At 40.5% G+C, this 22,233-nt stretch overlaps 1 protein-coding gene across 14 annotated transcripts in view; it reads left to right on the forward strand.

Annotated features, from left to right (window-relative positions):
* TACC2 (transforming acidic coiled-coil containing protein 2) overlaps window positions 1-22,233 on the forward strand; it is a 171,086-nt gene that overhangs the window by 125,064 nt on the left and 23,789 nt on the right. For 7 of the 14 annotated variants that reach the window (XM_077349959.1, XM_077349958.1, XM_077349965.1 and 4 more), the window contains 7 exons: window positions 2,800-2,860; window positions 3,984-4,191; window positions 9,007-9,068; window positions 9,377-9,492; window positions 10,472-10,643; window positions 10,897-11,037; window positions 12,292-12,381. In XM_077349959.1, the coding sequence (XP_077206074.1) occupies window positions 2,800-2,860; window positions 3,984-4,191; window positions 9,007-9,068; window positions 9,377-9,492; window positions 10,472-10,643; window positions 10,897-11,037; window positions 12,292-12,381 (850 nt within the window). The remainder of the gene's footprint in view (window positions 1-2,799; window positions 2,861-3,983; window positions 4,192-9,006; window positions 9,069-9,376; window positions 9,493-10,471; window positions 10,644-10,896; window positions 11,038-12,291; window positions 12,382-22,233) is intronic. The other 7 variants (XM_077349962.1, XM_077349967.1, XM_077349963.1 and 4 more) reach the window with 3 other exon arrangements.

A 22,233-nucleotide genomic window follows, 5' to 3' on the forward strand; every position in this document is an offset into this window, starting at 1 on the left:
ACCTCAAGGTCTCGTTCACACACAGTGTTACCTAGAAGCATATCCCCCATCCAGTAGGCATGCTTTTCATTTTTCTGACCCAGATGCAGAACTTTACACTTATCTTTATTAAATTGCATCTTGTTCTCATTTGCCCATTTTCCCATTGTGTTCAGATCTCGTTGAACTCTGTCTCTGTCTTCTGGAGTATTTGCCAGTCCTTCCAATTTGGTGTTGTCTGCAAACCTGATGAGTAGTCCTTCCACCCCCTCATCTAGATCATTAATAAATATGTTAAAAAGTACCGGACCGAGCCCTGAGGTACCCCGCTACTCACCTCCCTCCAGTCTGATGAAACACCATTGACAACAACTCTTTGAGGGTGGTTCTCTAACCAATTCCCTATCCACCCAACTATCTGAAAATCCAGATTGCAGTCCTTCAATTTATCCATCAGAACATCATGGGGAACCTTATCAAAAGCTTTACTGAAATCCAAGTAAACGACATCAACCAAATGTCCACTATCCAGCAAGCCTGTCACTTGGTCAAAAAAGGAAACCAGGTTGGTCTGACAGGACCTGTTGGAGACAAATCCATGCTGACTTCCTTGGATCACCAAATTGTCCTCCAGATGTTTGCAGATCGCTCCCTTTAATATCTGCTCCATTATTTTACCCAGAGGTCAGACTCACTGGTCTGTAGTTTCCCGGGTCATCCTTCCTCCTTTTTTTGAAGATCGGAATAACGTTTGCTCTCTTCCAGTCCTCCGGGACATCTCCAGTCCTTAAAGAGGTCCCAAAGATGATGGACAAGGGTTGTGCAAGTTCTCTGGAAAGTTCTTTGAGCACTTAAATTATTATTAGCACTTTGAGCACCTTAAATTATGACTTTTGTCTTCAGGCAGCAAGGTTATTCCATTCTACGTTTCTTGGATAATTCTGTCTCTATTTGGGTACCATATATTTGAATGCCATTCCACAACTCTTGGCTTGGTTGTTGTGGGTTTTCCAGGCTGTGCCTGCGGTCAAGTAGTTTTGGTCCCTGACATTTCCCCAGTAAAATCTGAAAATGCCAGCCACAGGAGGCATTACTTGCAAAACATCAGGGGCTAAAACTTACCACACAGCCCAGAATACCCACAACAACCCGTTGATTCAGAGCATGAAAGCTTTTGGCAATTCTTGGCTACTTCTTTCTCTTCCTATATCATAGGCTGGCTGTGAGATCTGTGTCTTGATAGGTTCTGTCTCGGTGAATCCGTTTCACTTTAATACTTTTAGAGTCTGCATGGATATATAGAGGGATACCTGCCTCATTCACTTTCTCAGTTCATCTGGGAGGACACAGGTGGTGTGTATGTGTAGTCTGTCAGTTGAACCAGGGATAAGGGGAGAGATGGGGTAAATAGGGCTATGAAACTCAGTATCCGTTCCCCAGAAACCAGGGGAGTCTCATATAAGCCTCAGCACTCTGCCTAGCACTAGGTAGCATAGTGACAGAAGAGGAGAAACATGAGTGAAGATCATGGTAACTTTGTGGAGCAGTCCCTAAGGATGCTCAGACTGCAATAGAAACCTAGTCATTGTACCAGTCAGAATACAAGAATATTTCAGAAATGGATAAAATAAGGAAGAAGGGTAATTATTATACAACTTTCACCAAAAGCCAGAAAATATTAAATATGTTTGCGTGTATTCTTGGATTTAACTGGTAGTTCGTATGTCACCTCACCAGAGACCTGCTAGAGCAGTGCAATCATAAACAGAATTGCCTCTTCTAAGCCCACTGAGAGTATAGCTCCGCTTAGGACTACAGTGCAAGTTTGGAAAATATCCCTTTTCACGTACAGTGTCTCTCTTTCCTCCTATTCTTTAGATTCAGGGCACCACTGATGACTGAACTCGTGCTGTCTTCCAGCACGAAGAACAAGGATAGGCAGTGAAGAAGAGGGCTGTGGCTCTGTAGTAGAGCATATGTTTGGCATGCAGATGGTACCAGACTCAATCCCTAGCATTTCCAGTAAAGATCAGGTTGTAGGTGATGTGAAAGACCTCAGCCTGCAGCCCTGGAGAGCCTCTGCCAGTCTGAGTAGTCAAGCCTGACTTCGATAGACCAATATTCTGATTCAATATGTGATGTTCCTGCATTTTATAGTTGTTGGAGAGCCATTCCTGAGAATTATGTTCCTGCTGAGTAAATTTCCCTCCTGTACCCTTCAAGGGTAGAGTGGGTATTACTAACAATGAAATGTCAATGACTATTGTACTATTAGGGAAACTGGCCGTATTGTTTGATTTTGCTGCTCTAGCCAAACTTAGCTCATTCTACTTGCACACAAAAGGCTAGGCAGGAGAAAATGGCTTGACTCAGTGATCTTTGTGAGATGGTCCAGTTGTGTGTGTGTGTATTTCCTTTACTCAGATAAATTGAGACACATTTTGAGTTAGGAATCAAAGGGCTAATTTGGATGCCTCTGCAGAGACAAGTACAATTTTTGTTTGTCATCAGTATCATAATCAATGAATTTGTATCTCATTATTCGAACAATATTTCCTCATCATTTTGGAAATATGGCAAACCTACGTATTAATTTGCATGCTTGGTGTACCTTCCCCCAACCAAAGATTCAACCCAAAAGTGCATGATGCAAAATGAAAGATCATAAGCATGCATTTTCATTGTGCTAGTTTATGAAGCTCTCTGAAGTAGGAAATATTTCTTTGGTGATGGTGGTTCCTTCGGATATGTGCTGCTTATTGTTACATGGCATTATTTTTCTCTGGCCTGCCATATTCACATTTTCTTGTTCCTTTCCAGCGATACTTTTAGGGTGAAAAAGTCACCAAAAAGATCTCCATTGTCTGACCCACCTTCTCAGGTAAAGTTTTAAAACATTTTTTGCATATTTCCTTCTGGTTTAGTCATATCTATTAGATGTAACAGTTGTCTTAATATTTCATTATGACTGCCAAGAAATTACATTTTGAAAATGCACTTAGATAGCAATCCTAAGAAGATTTACTCAGGATTTTTCTCATGTATATTTGCAGGAAAGTGTTCTAAAGATTGCAGTGTCAGTATTCAGTATTGAACCACACTCTTTAGGCAAACCAGTTAGCTTTGTATTCTTGGTTGTGTACATCAACAATAAAAGATAAATAGATTTTTTTAGTAGGCCAACTAATTGTAAAAGCTGTGATTCAGAGTTTTAAGTAGTGCTAAATAGTTCTTCAAGCATAGATATATGCTTTTTGAAGTGATGTTTTCAAGCATTTAATTTTAACTGGGTGGATTTGAAAGTAGCAAAAATAGCAATGTAAAATCCTAGTATACCTGAATGGATTAATAGAAATACAGCAATAACAGAAGCTCAGTTAATTTAAGGAGAGGGATCATGGCTCAGTGGGAGAGCATCTGATTTTGATATAAAAGATCCCAGTTTAAATATGCCCCATCCCCAGAACCCTCATAAAGTTAAAGCTCCAGTGTGCACCAGCATGCTTAGGATGGCACTGATAGACAGTTAAAATAAATCTTTCAGGTAGTCTGAGTTCAGTTTTTTTTCTGTTAGTAAAACAAGAGGATTACAGTCACATAATTGTGATGGCCTAACTTTAGCTTCCCTTACTTTATTAATATTTTTAAAGAAATAACCCTTGGCATTAGGAGAAGTTCCAATCATATTTCCAGTCATTGTATCTGAGGAAGTGTCCCTGCACACGAAAGCTCATGCCTTGAATAAAACTTTGCTGGTCTTAAAGGTGCCTCTGGACTCTATATTTGTTCTGCTGCTTCAGATCAGCACGGCTACCCACTTGAATCAATCATATTTCAGTGTGTTTTCAGGAATGAGATCCTCATATCTTTGTATTGAGCTGGAATAGGTAGGATTGAGTTAAAAATGAAAGTAAAAGGAATCCAGAAATAGGATTGGGAGGGAAAGGGAGAACAATTACTTCTTTCTTTGCAGTGCAACAGTTATTGTATATTTGTTCTCTCAGGAGACCATGTCACTGCCCACTGCTGAAACTCCCTCCGTTGTATCCACTGTGGTTCATGCGACAGACGAGGAGAAACTTGCGTCTTCTGTAGGCAGTCAGAAGTGGACTTGTATGACAGTGGACTTAGATTCAGATAAACAGGATTACCCTCAACCATCAGATCTGTCAACTTTTGTAAATGAAACAAAGTTCAGCTCTCCTACAGAAGGTAAGCTAAGTGGGTTAGTGGCAAGCCAGTATTTTACTTCACATGGAAAAGGCAAGCAGAGAGCAAAATATTCTTATTCTCCATGCTTAACTGCTGATATAGTCTTCTAGTATATATCGCTTCATTTAATGACTCCTTCATTGGAAGTTTTTAAGCAGAGGCCAGATAGTCATCTGACAGAAATGCTGATTTTATGAATTTAGGCAGATTGTGAGTGGGTGGGAAGGAAGGGATATGCTAGTGTTTGTTTCTTGTCCTTGTTGCATACCCAGGGAAATATTGATCACCCCTATTGAATGGTAGGCGAATTTCCTCCAGGCCAGGCTGAATTCTGGAGATATTTGGTGGATGGGGATTATCACTTGGGCATGAAATTGGGTTCACTGTGGGTAGACAAGTAGTTGTGCGTTACTGCTTCTAAGGTCCTACTTTAAATCACGTTTCTAAAAATATTTGAAAACAAGTGTAAAACAAAAATTGCCCATATTTCTTCTTCTTGTTCTGTTCCTTAAAAAAAAAGTTCTATTTTTAACAATATAAATAGTAAAGAGAAAGAAGCCCATAACAAATTTAACATCCATTTTGTTCCCTCTACCCTTGCCATGCTCCTTGTTTATATTACTAATTAGCACAATTGTTGTAACATTAGCTAAAGGAAGTTAAAAAACAAAACATTTAAACATGGTCTAGGCACATGTAGTTAAAACACATGTGCACATCCCCCAGCTGCAGATGTGATCTCCATTACGATGTTAGTTTTGTAGGTAGCTTACTAGCATTTTGGTGGAATCTTTCTCAAATGTGTCTGTTGGCCTATAAAGGGACAAAGATCAGTATGATTAAATAGAGAGAATGAAGAACCCTGTATTCTTTGTCCTTGGATTCCCTTCACTAGACAGCATATATAAAATTGGTGTTTTACAGTTTATTAACTATCCACTACTTCTGTAGTTATGTACTTAGGAGACATCTGTTTTTAATCCTGATTTTCGAAACTGTCAGATATCCTTTCCACAAGCAGAACCTTCAGAATATACAAGCTCTATCTTGCTTATCATAGTTCAGTGTATTCCACCTATGGCTACATTTTTGTTGCATCTATGCATCTGTTTATTTTCTCTAGATAACCTAGAGTAACTTAACCCCCAGTAGTATTTAAAACAATTAATGGGGATCCTCATTAAATCTCCTAATTAAGTTGCCACAGGAAAATGCACCTCTCTAGGAACCCAAATACTTTCCAGTTTTATTTAGACTCATGAAAACAACGTGGAAGGATTGAGCATTTAAGAGGGGGGGATCCAGGTGAAGCTTGCCACCACAAAAAAGGCCCTGTATCATTTAAGACAGAAACTTTGAAAAAAGCATCCAGAACTAAGCCTCTCCAGAAGATCTCAGGGCAAGATGAATTACATATGGGACACCATAAACTATCATTCAAATATTGTAATACAAAGTGGAATGAATTCTTTTTAAACTAAGGATATAATCAAAAAATATATAAGTTCATTGAATTAACACTTGTCATGCCAAAGGGAGAGCAAATGCTTATTTCCCTACAGCCACTGAATAACATGGCACAGATTACCTGTAATTAACAGGTAATATTTCCTCTGAGATCATTTAAGTATAATCATACTTTCCCTCTGGACTTACCTTCATACTACAGGGAAAACCTAAGAGTAATTTACTTTTTTCTGAGACTGTCATTTGTGTTGCTTTTGTATCTGCTTTGAGCATCATCCTGTTACCCAAAGGTGACTTAATAGTCACTTTTCCTGAATTAGTACTTAGCTACTTCAATTGCATTACTTTGAATTTGTTTCTTTGCAAAACCACTGGAATTTTCCTTATTAAATTATTCAGTGTAATAAGCTATTATTCAGTGAATGTGCTAAGAACTTGGAGAGAAAGAGAAATCTTTCCAGATGGAGTCTACTATTTTTGTTGTTCTGCATTCATAATTGACAACCTGTATTTAGAATTACATACAAAATCACAAACTCATGAACTCTACAGTCAGATTCTGTGGAGTGACAATAGTAAGGGTAAAACTGAAGTAATTGTGCTATGCCTCTAGAGCGGTGGTCCCCAACCACTGGGCTGCGGCCCAGTGCCGGGCCACGAAGGCCCTGGCACCGGGCCGCGGCTCCCTCTCCCCGCCCCCTAATCTCAGATTAGTTGCTGTATTCATTATAATTGGAACAATGTGACTTTGAAAGAAAAGTTCTAAACTTTGAAAACACTGCTAGATATCCAAAGTTTGCTAGTGAGTTGAGTGTGGACTTCTGCAGGAAAAAAATGACTTCTGTTCTTTCACTACTGCTATTCACTACTGCTGTTTTGCCCTTTAAATTTTCAAGAGATGCTTTCATCTGGAATGGCAGGAAAAGAGAGGGAAGGTGTTGAAGAAATGATACATTTTTCTCATTCTCAAAAATACCATAACACATTTATATGAGGTTAGAAAAGGAAAAGCCTTTCTTTTCTTTTTTTTTAAATTAACATATTATATTGATTGCTGGAAGCTTCCACATATTCCAAGAGTGCCATGCGAGGGCTTCTTGGTCCTTTATATGATGAGAAATTAAGCAATGAGCACACAGAAGGATTCTCCATATTGTAACAGATGTTTTTCCATTATTGCATATGAGGAAAAATTGCCATGCTAGTTCCTGGTCAGGTAGTTGTGAACTTTTGCCGGGAATTTATATTCTTGAACCCTTGGAGGGCAGAGGTATAAGACTTTGCAGGTCAGTTGTTCACCCAGTTGATGCGTTCAATTAATTGTGTCATGTTTTCTGTTGTTGAGTTAAAACTTCTTAACTAAGATGATGATAAAAATTAAGCCCTGTCAAATTGTTCCAGGGAAAACAAAATAATACGTTATCTGAATACTTCAAACTTCAGTGGTAACTGTATTGTACCAAAGCAGCATACAGTAGTAATTGTGTGAATAACTGTGGAAGTGTTCATGAATGAGTAATTTTGGTCTGTTTTTGAAAACTGGATCTCTTAAGGATGTTTTCCAGTCATTAAAGTGGCCCATCATTGACCAAATGCACATCTGGTTCTGTGAAGAGCAAAGGAGCTGATTGCACACGGACAGCAGATGAACAAACTAGATTTTAAACTGGCTAAAGGACAGCTTGTAGTTCTTGGCAATATTTTCCCCTATACAAAAAATGGCTAAAACCACTCTGTTGCTCTCATGTTAATCAGGGAAGTCATAGCCACTTTTTTCAGGGAAATAAACTTCCAGCCAGTTACCAGAAGATGGGGAGCCCTTTATTTATATACAAGAGCTAATGTGCAGTGGAAGCCCAAGAATCAACATTAAGTTTCTTGACAGAACTACAGCATAGTCCAAGAAAATATCTGATAGAGTAAGGCTGGGGTCGTCAAGCCCCGGGCCACGGTCCAGTAGCGGTCCAGGAAAGCCTCAGCACCGGGCCGGCAGCGGCCATGCCGCCACCCCCCCCCCCCCCCCCGCAGCAAGAAGCTTGCCGGGCCTTGAGCGAATCGGCTGCTTCGGCGGCCAATTCGCTCGCTTCTCACTGCAGGGGGGGATGGTGGTGCGGCCACCGGCATGCAGGCGGCGCAAATGCGCATGTGCAGCAGCTCTGTGCATGCACGCTTGTGTGGAGCTGCCGCGCATGCGCGGCACCCGGGACGCCCTCTCCCTCCCACCCCCGCATGCGGTCCCCAGCCTTACAAAGGTCGGGGGCTGTTGCACTAAGGCATTGTGGCGGAGTCCACCAGGGAAGAAGGCCATATGGTATGTTTCCAGGAATTAAATGCCTTTTAAGGCTACACCTCCTTTCCTAAATGTCCTGCTTTGGAATTGGGGAGGACAAGCACCTTTCTCCTGGCTAATGAGTGTAGAGGGCACGTCATTCTGCTTCATGAAAAGAATTAGCTTTCCCCTTCTCCTAGTGAGTCTGAGTCCTATCACTTCCAACTTTCAGCTTTTCATCCAAAAATACAATTAGGTTTTGATTTTCAGGAAAGAAACAGCAGCTACTTGGGAATGTTCTCAAACCTTATCATGCAACTCCACTTGTTAGGTCTATAGCCCCACCAGTCATGTTTCCCTGCAGTGAAGCAAACAGGCATCTAGAAGGAAACAAAACTGACGCTTGTAGGAGGAAAACAGTAGGCATGCTAGGTTTTAGAAGACTCTAAGTATATCTGTAAGTTTCTGGACTGTATCTTACTATTGAGCTCAGCTGAGTTCTTGTTATAGGGTAACGTGATGTTTGGGAGTTCCTTTATTGTTACATAGCATATTTATTTTGTAAACTGTCTTGAGGATCAGTGTGCTGAAAGGTGGTCTAGAAATCTTTTCAATAAACATAGCCGAGCTGTTTTGTGGCCTTACATTCACAGCCCATTGGAAGAGACAGGTAATACGACCATAATGGTTGGACAATACTGCATTATGGAAAAGAACATGCTCATCAGCTTGTTAAAACTCTTTTGAGTACTGCAGAGAAAATTCAAGCCAGTATAGATCAATGTGAGTTTAATGATCTGAAAGCTGGGAAAGGAACACTGTGAACATTAGGAAAAAGGCCAGGGCTTAGCTGTTTCAGGAAAGAGGAAGAATAACATGCAGTACTTTGTTTGTGGCAGTGGACTGTAATTTATATGCAAAGGGGGGAAAATCAATATTTAGCCTGCTTTGAGTTGTCTCTGATAATGATGATTTTAATGCTCAATAGGAAAGCACCAGCCATAAAACCTTGAGGCCTGTGCAGTGTCAAGAAGAATGCTTTTACTACCATACTAAGTGCTCTTTCCTTTGTATTACAGAGCTGGAGTATGGCAACTCGTATGAAATAGAGTATATGGAGAAGATAGGCTCCTCCATCATTGTAAGTTTCCCCTTTGTGCATATCTAATGGTTTTATCTGCACACCAGAAGTAGTCTGCCCTGATGCAATACACATCATAAACACATTAGTCTCAGTCTAGTGGCTTATTTAAATTCAAAGAAACCAACCAACTTGCTGTCTTTTTTTTCCTGCCTCTGCTTTGAGTGAAAGCTCAGCACTGACAGATAAATTTAGCATATTGTGACCTGTCATTGGTGGTTTAGTCCTGTGTCATTAGTTGCATTGCAGGGGAGTGACAGCTTTGTTCTAGAAAAAGAGGTATGATAATGTTTCTTTTGTTTTGACAGCAGGATGATGATGCTCAGACAAAGCAGTCTTTGTACCTCATGTTTGATGCTCAGCAGGAAAGTCCAGTCAAGTCTCCTCCGGTCCGATTATCAGATTCTACAACTCCTTGTTCTGGGTACTTCACAATATTCTCAAGAAGAATAGTTATTTATAAAGAGTCAATGTCATTATTACAATTATAAATTGGTCTACTTAGCTACTGTTTTTTTTCCCCCCGCGAGGTTATTTTAATGCTTCATTTGGTAGAAGAATCACTGGGCAGAACATGTAAATAGCAACTCCATAATCATGCTGAAGAACTGCACGCTTTTATCTGGGATGATTGTCCTCTTCCATTGAGTGTGCAGCTTTGGGAGGGATGTACATCAAGCGGTGATGAAGATAGGGGACACCCACCTAGCCAGCTGTGTCAACCAAATCAACCCTGGTGATCAGTGGGTTGACAGGTGTCACAGCCAGATTGCCCTCACATACCATAACAATGCAAAATTACACAAAAGTCCAGTTAAGATCTTAAAGATTAAGAAAATACATTCTGAATATTCAGGAGTCAAAGCTCACTTCCTCAGATGGCTTGAACTGTACATCTCTTAGGCACTAAATACCCAGAAGAAATTAATATTGGACAAAACAGTTGACATTTGATAAAGGACAAAGCACAATATTAATTTGCAACTGAGCAGTTTTTGCAAAGCTGTTTAGACCGTGAAATAATTATTTGTATTCATTTTAAGTCTCAGAGCTTGCAGAAATTGGTATGAAAATGTAATGGTCCAAGAGAGTATAAATAACTTGGTACCTTTAGATATCCAAAGTCTTTACCTTTTCAAATTCTCACAACACAGGTTCTTCAGTGGGTGACTAAGTTTTAAGTGGGAGTACAATCTCTGTGTTGTGCAGGACTGTTTCACATGGTAGCAGTAGGATTCTGGTTAAGTGTGAATTGGACTGTTTAACTGAAGGCTGTGTCGCTTCCATAGCACAGACTATAGTGACACATTATCACATTATGATCCTTAACTGCTTGATAAGATTAGGTCCACGTATCATTTCTGTTAGCCAGCCTGAAAGTGCAGTGCTTTATCTTGTTGTAGGTCAAGCTTTGAAGAAACGGAAGCACAAGTCTCTTCTGGAATAAAATTACAACATCCAGCTTCACGCTCCCTGGCATCTAGCCAAGAGGCACAAATACAGTCATCTGACAAATCAAAGGGAAAAGAATTGGAGCCTATGACCTTAGGAATCAATTCAAACAGCATTGACATAGTAAGAACTAATTTTGCATCCTGTACTTTGGTCCTCTAGCTCTAGGGCTGATGACTCCTGGAGTGAAAATACCGCAGCCAGCCTTAGGGGGTTTTAATAGACAACCATTGCTTTGCTAGAACAGGAGTGTTTGACTTTTTAATTAGTACTCCTCTAGCCATAGACATATATACAGGCTGATTGATGCATGACTTTCATAATGAAAAGTTCTGCTAGTTTTTGTTACTTGTTCTGTATCCTCCTTGCCCTTCAGACCCCACCTGAGGACTCCTTTCTGTCTGCTGATGCTCTTCTCAATAGGATATCTCATCCACCTTCAGTGTGTGATCAACTTCAGTATCTAGAGCCTGACTTAGCTGAAAAGAATCCCCCAATATTTGCTCAGAAACTTCAGGTTTGTAATGGAAGTCTATCAGTGTTCCTTGTGTCAGGGTTTGTAAACACCAGTAGAAGGCGAATGCCACGCTTACACACAAACCTTCTCCAGGCCTGTCAGAAACCTTTTAAGACAATGAGATCTGTACTTAACCACTTATATCCCCAATGATCAAATATTTTGAGTTGGTCCAGATGTTCATGGCCCCATTTTTTAGAATTTACCCTGTGTACCAACTGCATACTTACTTGGGACTGTGTAAGTTGTGTAAGTAACCTAGTCAGCTACTTCTTTATAGCAGATTGTGATGGCAGCAAATGTTGACACATACAACCTGCATCCCATGTAGTGATCTGCACATGTAAGCCAAGATTAGTTCAGTGCTCCTTGGCATGTAGAGCCAACACACCAGAGGCATGTGGGAACTAGTCACTGAGCTGAAAACGTTTGGAAATCTTTAAGAAGCCATATTTTATTCAAAGTTCTGAAGACTATGCAATGCTGAAAGAGAATATATTCTGTGTAGCTTTTAAAAATGTATTGCAAATACAAATTAAAAAGCAATTTGTGTCACTTCAGAAAATCTCCTTAGCTGGATGCCAAGTGCACTTTTTGTAATAAAATGAAAAAATACACTTTTAGTGTTAAAAACAGGGCATTATTAATTGGTGAAATTATCATAAAAGAGGTGGTAGGCCAGGGCTGCCCCCACCCCTTGGTGGAGACTGGATTCCTTGTAAGTATGTTTTTTTAAAAAACTGCTTCATTGAAAGTGTGGCATTAAGTTGTTACCACTTTCTAAATTAAACAGGCGGAGTGGCTTAAACAGTACGTCTAAAGTGTAAAGCAGATTGTTTTAAAGTCTAATTTACTTTTTAAAGGAGCTAAGAGTGCCATTGAACTATAATTGACAGCTGCAAAAAGCAACATGTGGCTAATGCTTAACACACATACACACATGAAAGCTTGATTCATTTGTTCCCCTTGAGCAAATGTAGATAACTTTTTAAAGCTCTTCCCTTCCTGCTTAAGCACAGTTGATCACTGGCCCTCCTTTCAAATAAATGCTGGTTTGTGTTCTGCTGATGTTTCAGACCTTCAAGGAACCTGAGCTTGAATATGTTTGTGTATGTGTTGTCCCAAAATGATGTTCATACTGGATTAATCTATGTAGCATTCATTCTGTGAACGTGACTATTTAGTTTGCATCCTGACCTTAAATGCATTTTTCCTGTACATTGCTCACAATCCACCAAACCACCCCACTGACAGGAGGAGTTAGAGTTTGCTGCCATGAGGATAGAAGCTCTGAAGCTAGCCAGACAAATTACTCTGTCTTCTTTCAGCTCCTTAGATACTGAGGTATCTGCTACCTGCCTGCAGTTTGTGTGCGGTTGATCACAGCTTAAGAATACAAAATGCTGCTTTTCTTTTAACAACAAAGTTTCTCTGAGTGATGCTTGCTATTTTGGGCACCTTAGCATTGAGAGAGACATCAGGAAGCATGCCAGGAGTCTTCCTCTAACCTCCAGTGCTGTCACTTCCCCTCACAGATACCCTCGGTGCATTTCAGAATTACACCACCCTGAGCTGGCTCAGCTGGGAGGGCAATATAAAAATGAAATAAATTATGAAATATATATGAACACAGACATGATTCTGGGGCTTGAGATCCATCGTCCATTGCTGTCTTGCTTTTCACAGGCTAATAAATTGCTTGCATCAATTTATAGCACAGGGTATATTTTACAAAGATGTTAATGATCAATGTACTTATTTGTTTGTTTATTTATTTGAATGGCCACAGTTTGATGAGTGTCAGCACTCACAGATATATGTAGGTGATTCTAGAGAAATGTTAGGAATATCCAAACAATCAGAGCTGCTGCAGTTACACAAATACAGAAATTTATGTTTATCCGAAAATGGAAAAATACTTGTTAAACACATTCCTAAAACTTAGCTGAGAGCATCTTGTGGCGCAGAGTGGTAAGGCAGCCGTCTGAAAGCTCTGCCCATGAGGCTGGGAGTTCAATCCCAGCAGCCGGCTCAAGGTTGACTCAGCCTTCCATCCTTCCAAGGTCGGTAAAATGAGTACCCAGCTTGCTGGGGGGTAAACGGTAATGACTGGGGAAGGCACTGGCAAACCACCCCGTATTGAGTCTGCCATGAAAACGCTGGAGGGCGTCACCCCAAGAGTCAGACATGACTCGGTGCTTGCACAGGGGATACCTTTACATTTACCTTTAAAACTTAGCTGGGAGTGTTCGCATTAGTATGTTGGGAGCTGTGCTGTTATCAGCCAGCTCTGGATATAGATTTCAGTGCAGCATTGCTTGAGAAGTACCTTTAAATGCATCACATAATTTAAGAGCATGCAGTATTAAGCGCTCTAAACAACTGGTTATTCTGATTAAGAATTCACATTCTAAACCTGTTTATGGGTGATTTTAGTTAATAATCAAGCAGGTTTATGCATTGCCAAATTTTGTTGTGAGGCTGAATTATTAGCTTGACTTATGAAAGCAGAATGATGTTCAAGTTACTTATACCATGAAGATGGGGAAATGCAGGTGCTCAGAGTGTGCTGCAAATTCTGCATGGGCATACGTTGTTGCTCTTTCAGGAATAATTTTAAACACAGCATCTTAAATATGTTCAAAGGATAAAGATTGAATCAGCCCACCTCTCAAGCTTCTGAAGGATGAGGCTAAAACAAACTCGTCAGTGTTCTTACATTGTGGAGGAAAAGCCTCCCCCTGGTCACACCATCTTTACTCGCTAGGATCTAAAGTGTTTCCTTCATGATAACGCCTACAGCATGCTGGCTCTTGTTTTGTCAGTGTGATGCATCATCAAAAGAATGAGGTTGCTTCCGTCATGCATGTGGTTCAAACTGGAGTGAAGTGTTAATTCTCATGTTGTGGGTTTGATGTTTGCAGCTGTGCTAGAAGGTCCCTTACGGCTGTATTTAATGCAGTCACAGCTCCTTGGGACTGAATGGTGTATGTGTGTGGATATTTAATGCTAAAGGCTGATGCCAACTGAGTGTAGATGGCATGTGGCTGGCATCATGCCACAAGTGAAATGTTCCAGATTGGGAGGATATTGTTCTCATATGCTTCTGGAATAATTTATTTTCTCAGACTGTATTTAAGATAGAAGAAGCAGATTGCTATGGTGTTGGCTGTATGATCTTAATAATCTTCTAAAACCCTTGCATCACAGCAGCACTTTCAATGGATGAGGTTACAATGTGACTCCACTTTTGCCAATCCTTAGCTAGCTAATTCAGTAACAATCTGCTTGGGTTTTTTTTTCCTTGTGAGTAGTTTTGCATAATAATGTAGCTTGTAATCCAGCTGGCTGATTAAATAAAGGATGAAGTCCATATCTTATAGAAGCCAATAGCAATCTTTCCCCATTGATTTGTAATGGGGATGAATTTCATTCACAATTGAGTGCCAGCCAGTGGGGGTGAATTTCATTCACAATTGAGTGCCAGCTTGGTGTAGCGGTTAAGAGTGGTGGTCTCTAATTTGGAGAACTGAGTTTGATTCCCCACTTCTCCATGTACAGCCTGCTGGGTGATCTAGGGCCAGTCACAGTTCTCAGAGCTCTCTCATCCTCACCTACCTCACAGGGTGTCTGTTGTGGGGAGAGGAAGGATAGGTGATTGTAAGCGCTTTGAGACTCCATCGTGTAGTAAAAAGCAGGGTACAAACCCCCCCAGCTCTTCACTGAATAGGGTAAGTTCTTGAGATCTGGTCCCGTGTTTGGCAAAAGACCTGGAAAATTTGACTGATATTTTTCACATTGTAGATAGCAATTATGAGATCTAGCCTGTGAGTTTCCACAGAGATATGTTTTCTTGCCAATGTTGTTTAATTTTGATATTAGACCACTGAATGAAACTATTGAGACTTTTGAAGTATGGGTCTCTTCAGGATTTGTAGTGGTTAAGAGCAGCCAATTCTAACCTGCTTTGAGATTCCTTAGGCTAGAGAAAAGCGGGGTATAAAAACAGCTATTCTTCTTGTACAAACCACCTGGAAGTTGCATTCCTCATTCCGGGCCAGTGTTTACATGTAGTAATCAGGTGGCTAAAGGGATGGCCAACCAAAGCTGAACCCAGCCAAGACTGAATGTCTTGGGGTAGGTTGCTTTACACTTGGGATCACCAAAGTTGCTAAATTCAGCTGAGACCGTAAGAGTTCTATTAGACCTCAGTCTGTTGGTAGAATATCATGTTGATGCTGTTGCAAGAAATGTGATTCCCCCACTCTCCCAGCTGAGTTTAATGAAGAAAATGGCTTCATGTTTGAATGTTCCTGAGCTTACCATGCAGACTATTGTAATAGCCACTGTGTTCATGAAGACAATTTGGCTGTTTGGACCAAAGGCAGATGCTTTTTTACTAACTGGAGGTTTGATCACTCCTCTCTTACTGCAAAAAGGATTTTTAAAAAATTTACAAATATATTTATTAAATAAAGTGCACCAATTCAGCATATTAAAAACATAGTCATAATGTAAAAATCTGTCAGCTTTTGGCCAAACCTCTTCCTGACACATGTGGGATTATACTCTTGATTTAGACCTGGGCAAAAGCTTGAGAGTTATGGCCTCAGAAAGTACAAATTTTAGAAGGTGGGCTCCAAATAGGATACCTTGGAAAGACTAGTTGGAGCAGCTAGTTGGTTCCTAAATTTTCTGCTTAGGTTAGGTTTTGGTTTCCTTTTTTGGTTTTGCACTCCTTTTACATTGTCTGCATTTGCTGTCTGTTTTCATCTGTGGGGAATTCAAGGTTTTGGTTGTTGGTTATAAAGGCAAAGGTCTGGGGATCCACACATCATTTCTCCCTCTTTGAGCTTGTATGTCAGCTTGGACTTTCTCCTGAATGTCCTATCCCTGAAGCCTACTAGATGTGTCAGCATTAGAGCATGTTCTTTCTCAGTCATAGCACTTGTTATCTCAGATGAGGTCCCATGTTATAATACCATTTTGTTCACAGGCTTTTAAAAGTAATTTTTGAGTGGTAGCTATGTTGTATAGAAGTGTACATGCTGCAAAGTTGCATATTTTAATTGTTTTCAGTATTTAATCATTGTATTTTTAGTATTTATGTAATTTTTACTGATTTAAAAAAATACTGTGGATGTTTTATTCTCTTTGGGAGGAAGGTGGCAGCAGAGTAACTGGTAATTAGCTGTTTAAACTAGTAATGTATTTGTCTCTTTTTCCCTGTAGAGAATCCTGTCATAATAGCTTATTGAAAGGTAGGGCTGTAGAATAGTGATAAAATCTCTTCTTTCCACTCTGTAAGTCCCAAGTTCAATCCTTGGCAACTCCAGTTTAAATTGATAAATATAATATACACACACATATATATGCATATGCACATATATTTATAAATTATTTGGATGAAGGAATAGAAGGGGTACTTATTAAATTTGCAGATGATATTAGACTGGGAGGGGTAACAAACACAGAATCAGAATACAGGATGATTTTGACAGGCCAGAAAACTGGGCTAAAATAAATAGTGATTAATGTAAAGTTCTTCATTTAGGTGGAAAAAATCATAAGCATCACTATAGGATGGTTGAGACTTGTCTTGGCAGTAATACATGTGAAAAGGATCTGGGGGGTCTTAGTAGACAAGACACTGAACATGAGTCAGCAGTAGGGTTGTGTGCAGCCAATGCCGCGGGGAGGAGGGAAGTCGCGGTCGGCAGCGTGTCAGTTGGTGCGCACGTGCAGACACAGAGCTCTGCGCCTGCATGTGTGTACCATCCGGTGCATCAACACCTGCATCACCCCCCCCCCCCATGGTGCTGGCTGCGTCGGCCTGGAAAGGCTGCTTCAGACGCTGATGCATACAACCCTAGTCAGTGGTGTGACTCGGTAGCTAAAAAGACAAACAGGGTTTTGGGCTGTATTAAAAGAAATATAGTATTCAGATCACGCGAGGTGCTGTTACCACCTTACTCTGCTCTGGTAAGACCTCACTTGTTATACTGTGTTCAGTTTGGCGCACCACAACTGAAGAAAGATGTAGACAAACTGGAGTGTGTCCAGAGGAGAACTACGAAGATGGAGAGGGGTTTGGAAACCAAGCCGTATGATGAAAGGTTGAGGGAGCTTGGTCTGTTTAGCCTGGAGAGAAGTCAGCTAAGGTGATATGATAACCATCTTCAAATACTTGAAGGGCTGTCATATAGAAGATGGAGCAGAATTGTTTTCTGTTGCCCCAGAGAGTCAGACCAGAATCAGTGGGTTGAAATTAATTCAAAAGAATTTTCTGCTAAACATCTGGAAGAGGTTCCTGACAGAAGGGTTCCTCTGTAGAACCGGCTTCCTCAGGAGGTGGTGAGTTCTCCTTCTTTGGAGGTTTTTGAGCAGAGGCTAGATAGTCATCTGACAGAAATGCTGATTCTATGAACCTAGTCAAATTGTGAGTTGGGCATGAAATTGGGGTCACTTTGGTTGGGCAAGTAGTTGTGAGTTCCTGGATTGTTCAGGGGGTTGGACTGCATGACCCTGGAGGTCCCTTCCAACTCTATGATTCTATGATCTGGTAGTAGAATGGGAAACACTGCCTGAGATCCTAGATGGATTAATCTGGCTTGATCTAAGGCACCTTTATATGTTCGTCATACTGTCAATGCTAAGCAAAAATAAAATGGAATACTTTTTGGGAGGGAGTGATTAAGTTGTGGCTGATATATGGCAATCCCTCATGGGATTTTCATGAAAATAGTCTCTCAGAGGTGGTTTACCTCTCAGAGGTGGCCTGCCTCTGCTTTGTGATCCTGGTAGCCCTTGGTGGTCTCCTGTACTACTAAATACTGACCTGCATAGTTTCCAAGATCTACTGAGACTGAGCCACCTTGGGCTATCCAGGTTAGAAAAATACATATAGTATGGATCAAATTTAAAGTGTGCAGTAAGATGATGAAACAAGGAAAAATGTGGCAAAATCATCATTTGCTTTTGGTAAGCTGAAGTTTTGATTGTCTTGAACAGCAGTGTTATACACATAGCTACAGCTGTCCTGGTTTACTTGGTTATATAAATCTATGCATATAAACAATACTGCATATTTGAACCTTTGATTTAAATTATTTTGTGGCTCTTCAATTACTGTGGTAAAGGAGGTTATGTGGCATATACCCCCCTCTGTTGCTTCATTAGTTGACACTACTTAAAAGAAAATGATAAAAGGGGTAAATGTCAGCAGTAGCTTTTGAATCTATACTCGTTAACAAATGGCTGTATGGTTGTGGCCTAAATAAATATTTATAGTCAACTAGCATCTACTATGTAATGAAGCAGAGGTGTCCACTGATTAAATAAGTATTTGTCGTATTATTGACTAACCTTATATTCCGAACATCAGTATACAGGATTTTAAAGTTGTCAAGTGAAACATAAAGCATTCTTAGAGACTATCAAAAAACATTTCTTGTTACAAATACAGGAAATTTGGCATTGGAAGCTTACCATGTTAATCAGTGCTTTACATCATTTTAGTTTTTTTGTTAACTGTTCTTTTTAAGCAGCCATTGCCAAGGTCAAACAAATAAATGATGGATGACTCTTCTGAAAGATGCAATGACTTACAGTAGCTAAAGAATAAGTGCAGATTAGTTATAATAGGATCTGGTGGATGACTTTGTGGCAGCCTTAATCCAGTTTGGTAGAGGGTAAAAACTAGAATGGATTTCTTTTTTCATATCACATAGCTGAGTTTCTTTGCCATTGTGTGACAGAGGAAAATTCTTGGCGGTATGAAAAATGTCACCACATAGTTTTGTATGGGAAAGTCAAGAAGGGTGATGTTGGGAGTATAGTTCCAATATTTCTGAAATGACTTTCCAGAATTATAACAATGCTACTAATATTTAATAAAAATTATAATACCCTTCTGATCTTCTGATATGGAATTATAAACTGTAATTTTGCAAGTGTACATCTCTAGAATTAACTGATCTGGCAGTATTCTTGTGGTGTAAGCCATAGTTTGGACTGCTGAACCATGTTGGTTCCGGTAGGCTCTTACTCTCTTCTGTGTAGCTCCATAGTCTTTGTGTCACTTGGAGTTGGAAGAAATGCTGAATTTTTGTATCTAACAATAAAGATGGAACACAGTGTGTAAGAGCTCAAAATGCTAATAAGTACCATACAGTAAAGAAATACAATTCTATATTAAAAACAGAATTTATGAAATATAAGTCATAATTAGAACATGTACATATTGTAAAATGTGATACATATGCATTCATTATAAATTTTCTCATACCATGTGCATGCACACAAAAGCTCACATCTTGAATAAATATTTGTTGATCTTAAGGTGCTGTCCACTTGAATCTAGTTTTCCATAACTGTTACACATAGGTAGTGTTAAGATGAATAAAGATGTATAAGTAACTGGGCAATAAATACAGCTAATATTGGAACAGCACATTTGGTAAGAAATCTAAATTAACATAAAGATGATGAATAAACAAAAGATGCGAAACTTGGGCATGAGTCTAGTGGTCCTGCCAAAAAAATATTAAGTTCGGTTTCTGGCTATAAGTGAGCATGTGTAATGAGATAAGAAGCCAATGTCTCTGTTAAGTCCAAGGGGCTCCATTGGTTTATCATGTTGTAATAACTTGCAATTCAGGAATCAAAACAATAGTTTGTTTCCAGTTTGTTTCTGAAATTCCTTTGCAATAACACAGCTACTTTAAAGTCCCTCATTAAATGACCTGAGTGGTTGAAAAGTTCTCCTACTGGTTTCAAAGTCAAATTTTATTTATGGTCATTCAGATCAAAAGACATCCTTAATATCTGTCAACCTTTCTTGAGGGGGAAGGTAAGCATTAAAAATCATTATCCGATTGGATGTCCATGGCCCAACTCTTTCAGGGGCTTAATAATGTGCAAAGTACCCTAAGCTTAGTAGACACCAGAATGTCTAGGCTGTACTTCAACCTCCGTTGGCCCTGTCCTTGGGTTGCTTTTAACTTAAAAGAGCAGAAACCATCTACCTCAAGGTCAGCCTTTGTCCATGTTTCTTGTAGAACTATGATGTCATAGGAATGGTGTAGAAATGGAATTTCTTCTCCCTCTTGCAGAACCCTTGGCCAGCCAGCCATGTTCCATGTTAATATCTTAAGATAACTGGTTGTCAAAGATTCTGGATTAGGGGAGTAATGTTCTTCTGAGGGAGTTACCTGAGTGCTTTGACCTTCAGTAGGGGATTGATTGTTGGTCTATCTTGGAGGGCAGGGCTCGGTATTCCTGAATCTTGCAATTCTTCAGCCAGGTGTCTTAAATTAGGAAAGGTTTGTGTGCTCCTCTCAATAAACATTTTGTGTATGGCAGGTGAGTCTAATTCTACTTCCCTTTGCAATGAGTAGTGGTTAAGAACCAGGTTTGGTTTCCTGCTACTTCTCCACATGCAGCCAGCTGGGTGACCTTGGGCTTCCTACAGTACTGATAAAACTGTTCTCACGGTGCAGTAATATCAGGGCTCTATAAGCCTCACCTACCACACAGGGTGAGGAGAGGGAAGGTGATTGTAAACCACTTTGAGACTCCTAGTAAAGAAAAGCAGCATATAAGAACCAACTATTCTTCTTCTAGTAGTTCCTAGTTCAAGTTATTTTATTTATTTGTTTGTTTGTTTGTTTGTTTGGATTTTTACACCGCCCATTCTTTACAGCTCTGGGTGGTTTACATGGAACAGTTATGATTTTTTAAAATATGGAACGTTATAATAATTTAATCTATAACATACAGTTTCAGTACAACATCATAACAACCAAATAACAATTTATAATAACAACAACACTGGGGAGATCAAATTTGTTCAGTCATGGAAGGGTGTTTGAGGGGGGCCCAGCAGATGTTCTCAGTCGGTCGGCTTCAAGCGAATGCCTTGTGGAAGAGCTCCCTTTTGCAGGCCCTGCGGAACTGTGGAAGTTCGGGCAGGGCTCTGATCTCTTCATGGAGCTCGTTCTACCAGGTGGGGCCAGGACTGAAAAGGCTCTGGCCCTTGTTGAGGTCCACCATGCTTCTTTGGGACCAGGGATCCGCAGCCAGTTGGAGGTGGCGAAGCGCAAGGCTCTTTTGGGGGTATAGGCAGGGAGGCAGTCTCTCAAGTACACCGGGCCCAAACTGCGTATGGCCTTAAAGGTGGTTACCAAAACCTTAAGCTTAATTCGGAATTCAACTGGGAGCCAATCGAGTTGTTGGAGTATCCGCCGGATGTGGGATCTCCATGACGTTTTGGTGAGGATCCTGGCTGCAGCATTCTGCACCAGTTGTAGTTTCCGGATCAAGGATAAGGGTAGAGCGAGTTGCAGAAGTCTAGTCTAGAGGTGACCATCGCATGGATCACTGTGGCTAGGTGCTCTAGGTCCAGGTAGGGCGCTAGTAGCTTGGCTTGGAGGAGATGGTAAAATGCCAGCTCCGCTACCTTTGTGATCTGGGCTTCCATTGTAAGAGAAGCATCCAGGATCATGCCCAGGTTCCTGGCAGAGTGCATTGCTGAAAGCTGCACACCGTCCAGGGTGGGCAGACACGCTTCCTCCCATGGTCCCTTCCTACCCAACCACAAGACCTCCGTCTTTATTTTGTTTATCTTGTTTATTGTTTATCTTGATAAACAAAGGAGGTTTGAGCTGTCTGTACTCCTGGGGAAGAATCTTTATTTTGGATGGACTAAGTCAGTTACTCCCCCTTCAAGGATCGCTGCCTTGTTGTGGCAAGGGGGCTTGCGTAGTTCAGTGAAGCTATGAGCTATACCGTGCAGGGCCACCCAAGACGGACAGGTCATAGCTGAGAGCTCTGACAAAAGGTGATCCACTGGAGAAGGAAATGGCAAACCACTCCAGTATCTTTGCCATGAAAACTCTATGGACAGTTCCAATAGGCATAACGATATGACGCCGGAAGATGAGCCCCTCAGGTCGGAAGGTGTCCAATATGCTACTGGGGATGAGCAGACGGCTAGTACGAGTAGCGCCAGAATGAATGAAGCGACTGGGCCAAAGCCGAAAGGACGCTCAGTTGTGGAAGTAACTGGTGGCGAAAAGACAGTCCGATGCTGTAAAGATTTTTATTCCATAGGAACCTGGAACGTCAGATCCATGAATCAAGGTAAGCTGGACGTGGTCAAACAAGAAATGAGAAGACTGAACATCGACATTTTAG

This window comes from Paroedura picta, chromosome 8, assembly GCF_049243985.1.
Source record: "Paroedura picta isolate Pp20150507F chromosome 8, Ppicta_v3.0, whole genome shotgun sequence".
Taxonomy (NCBI): domain Eukaryota; kingdom Metazoa; phylum Chordata; class Lepidosauria; order Squamata; family Gekkonidae; genus Paroedura; species Paroedura picta.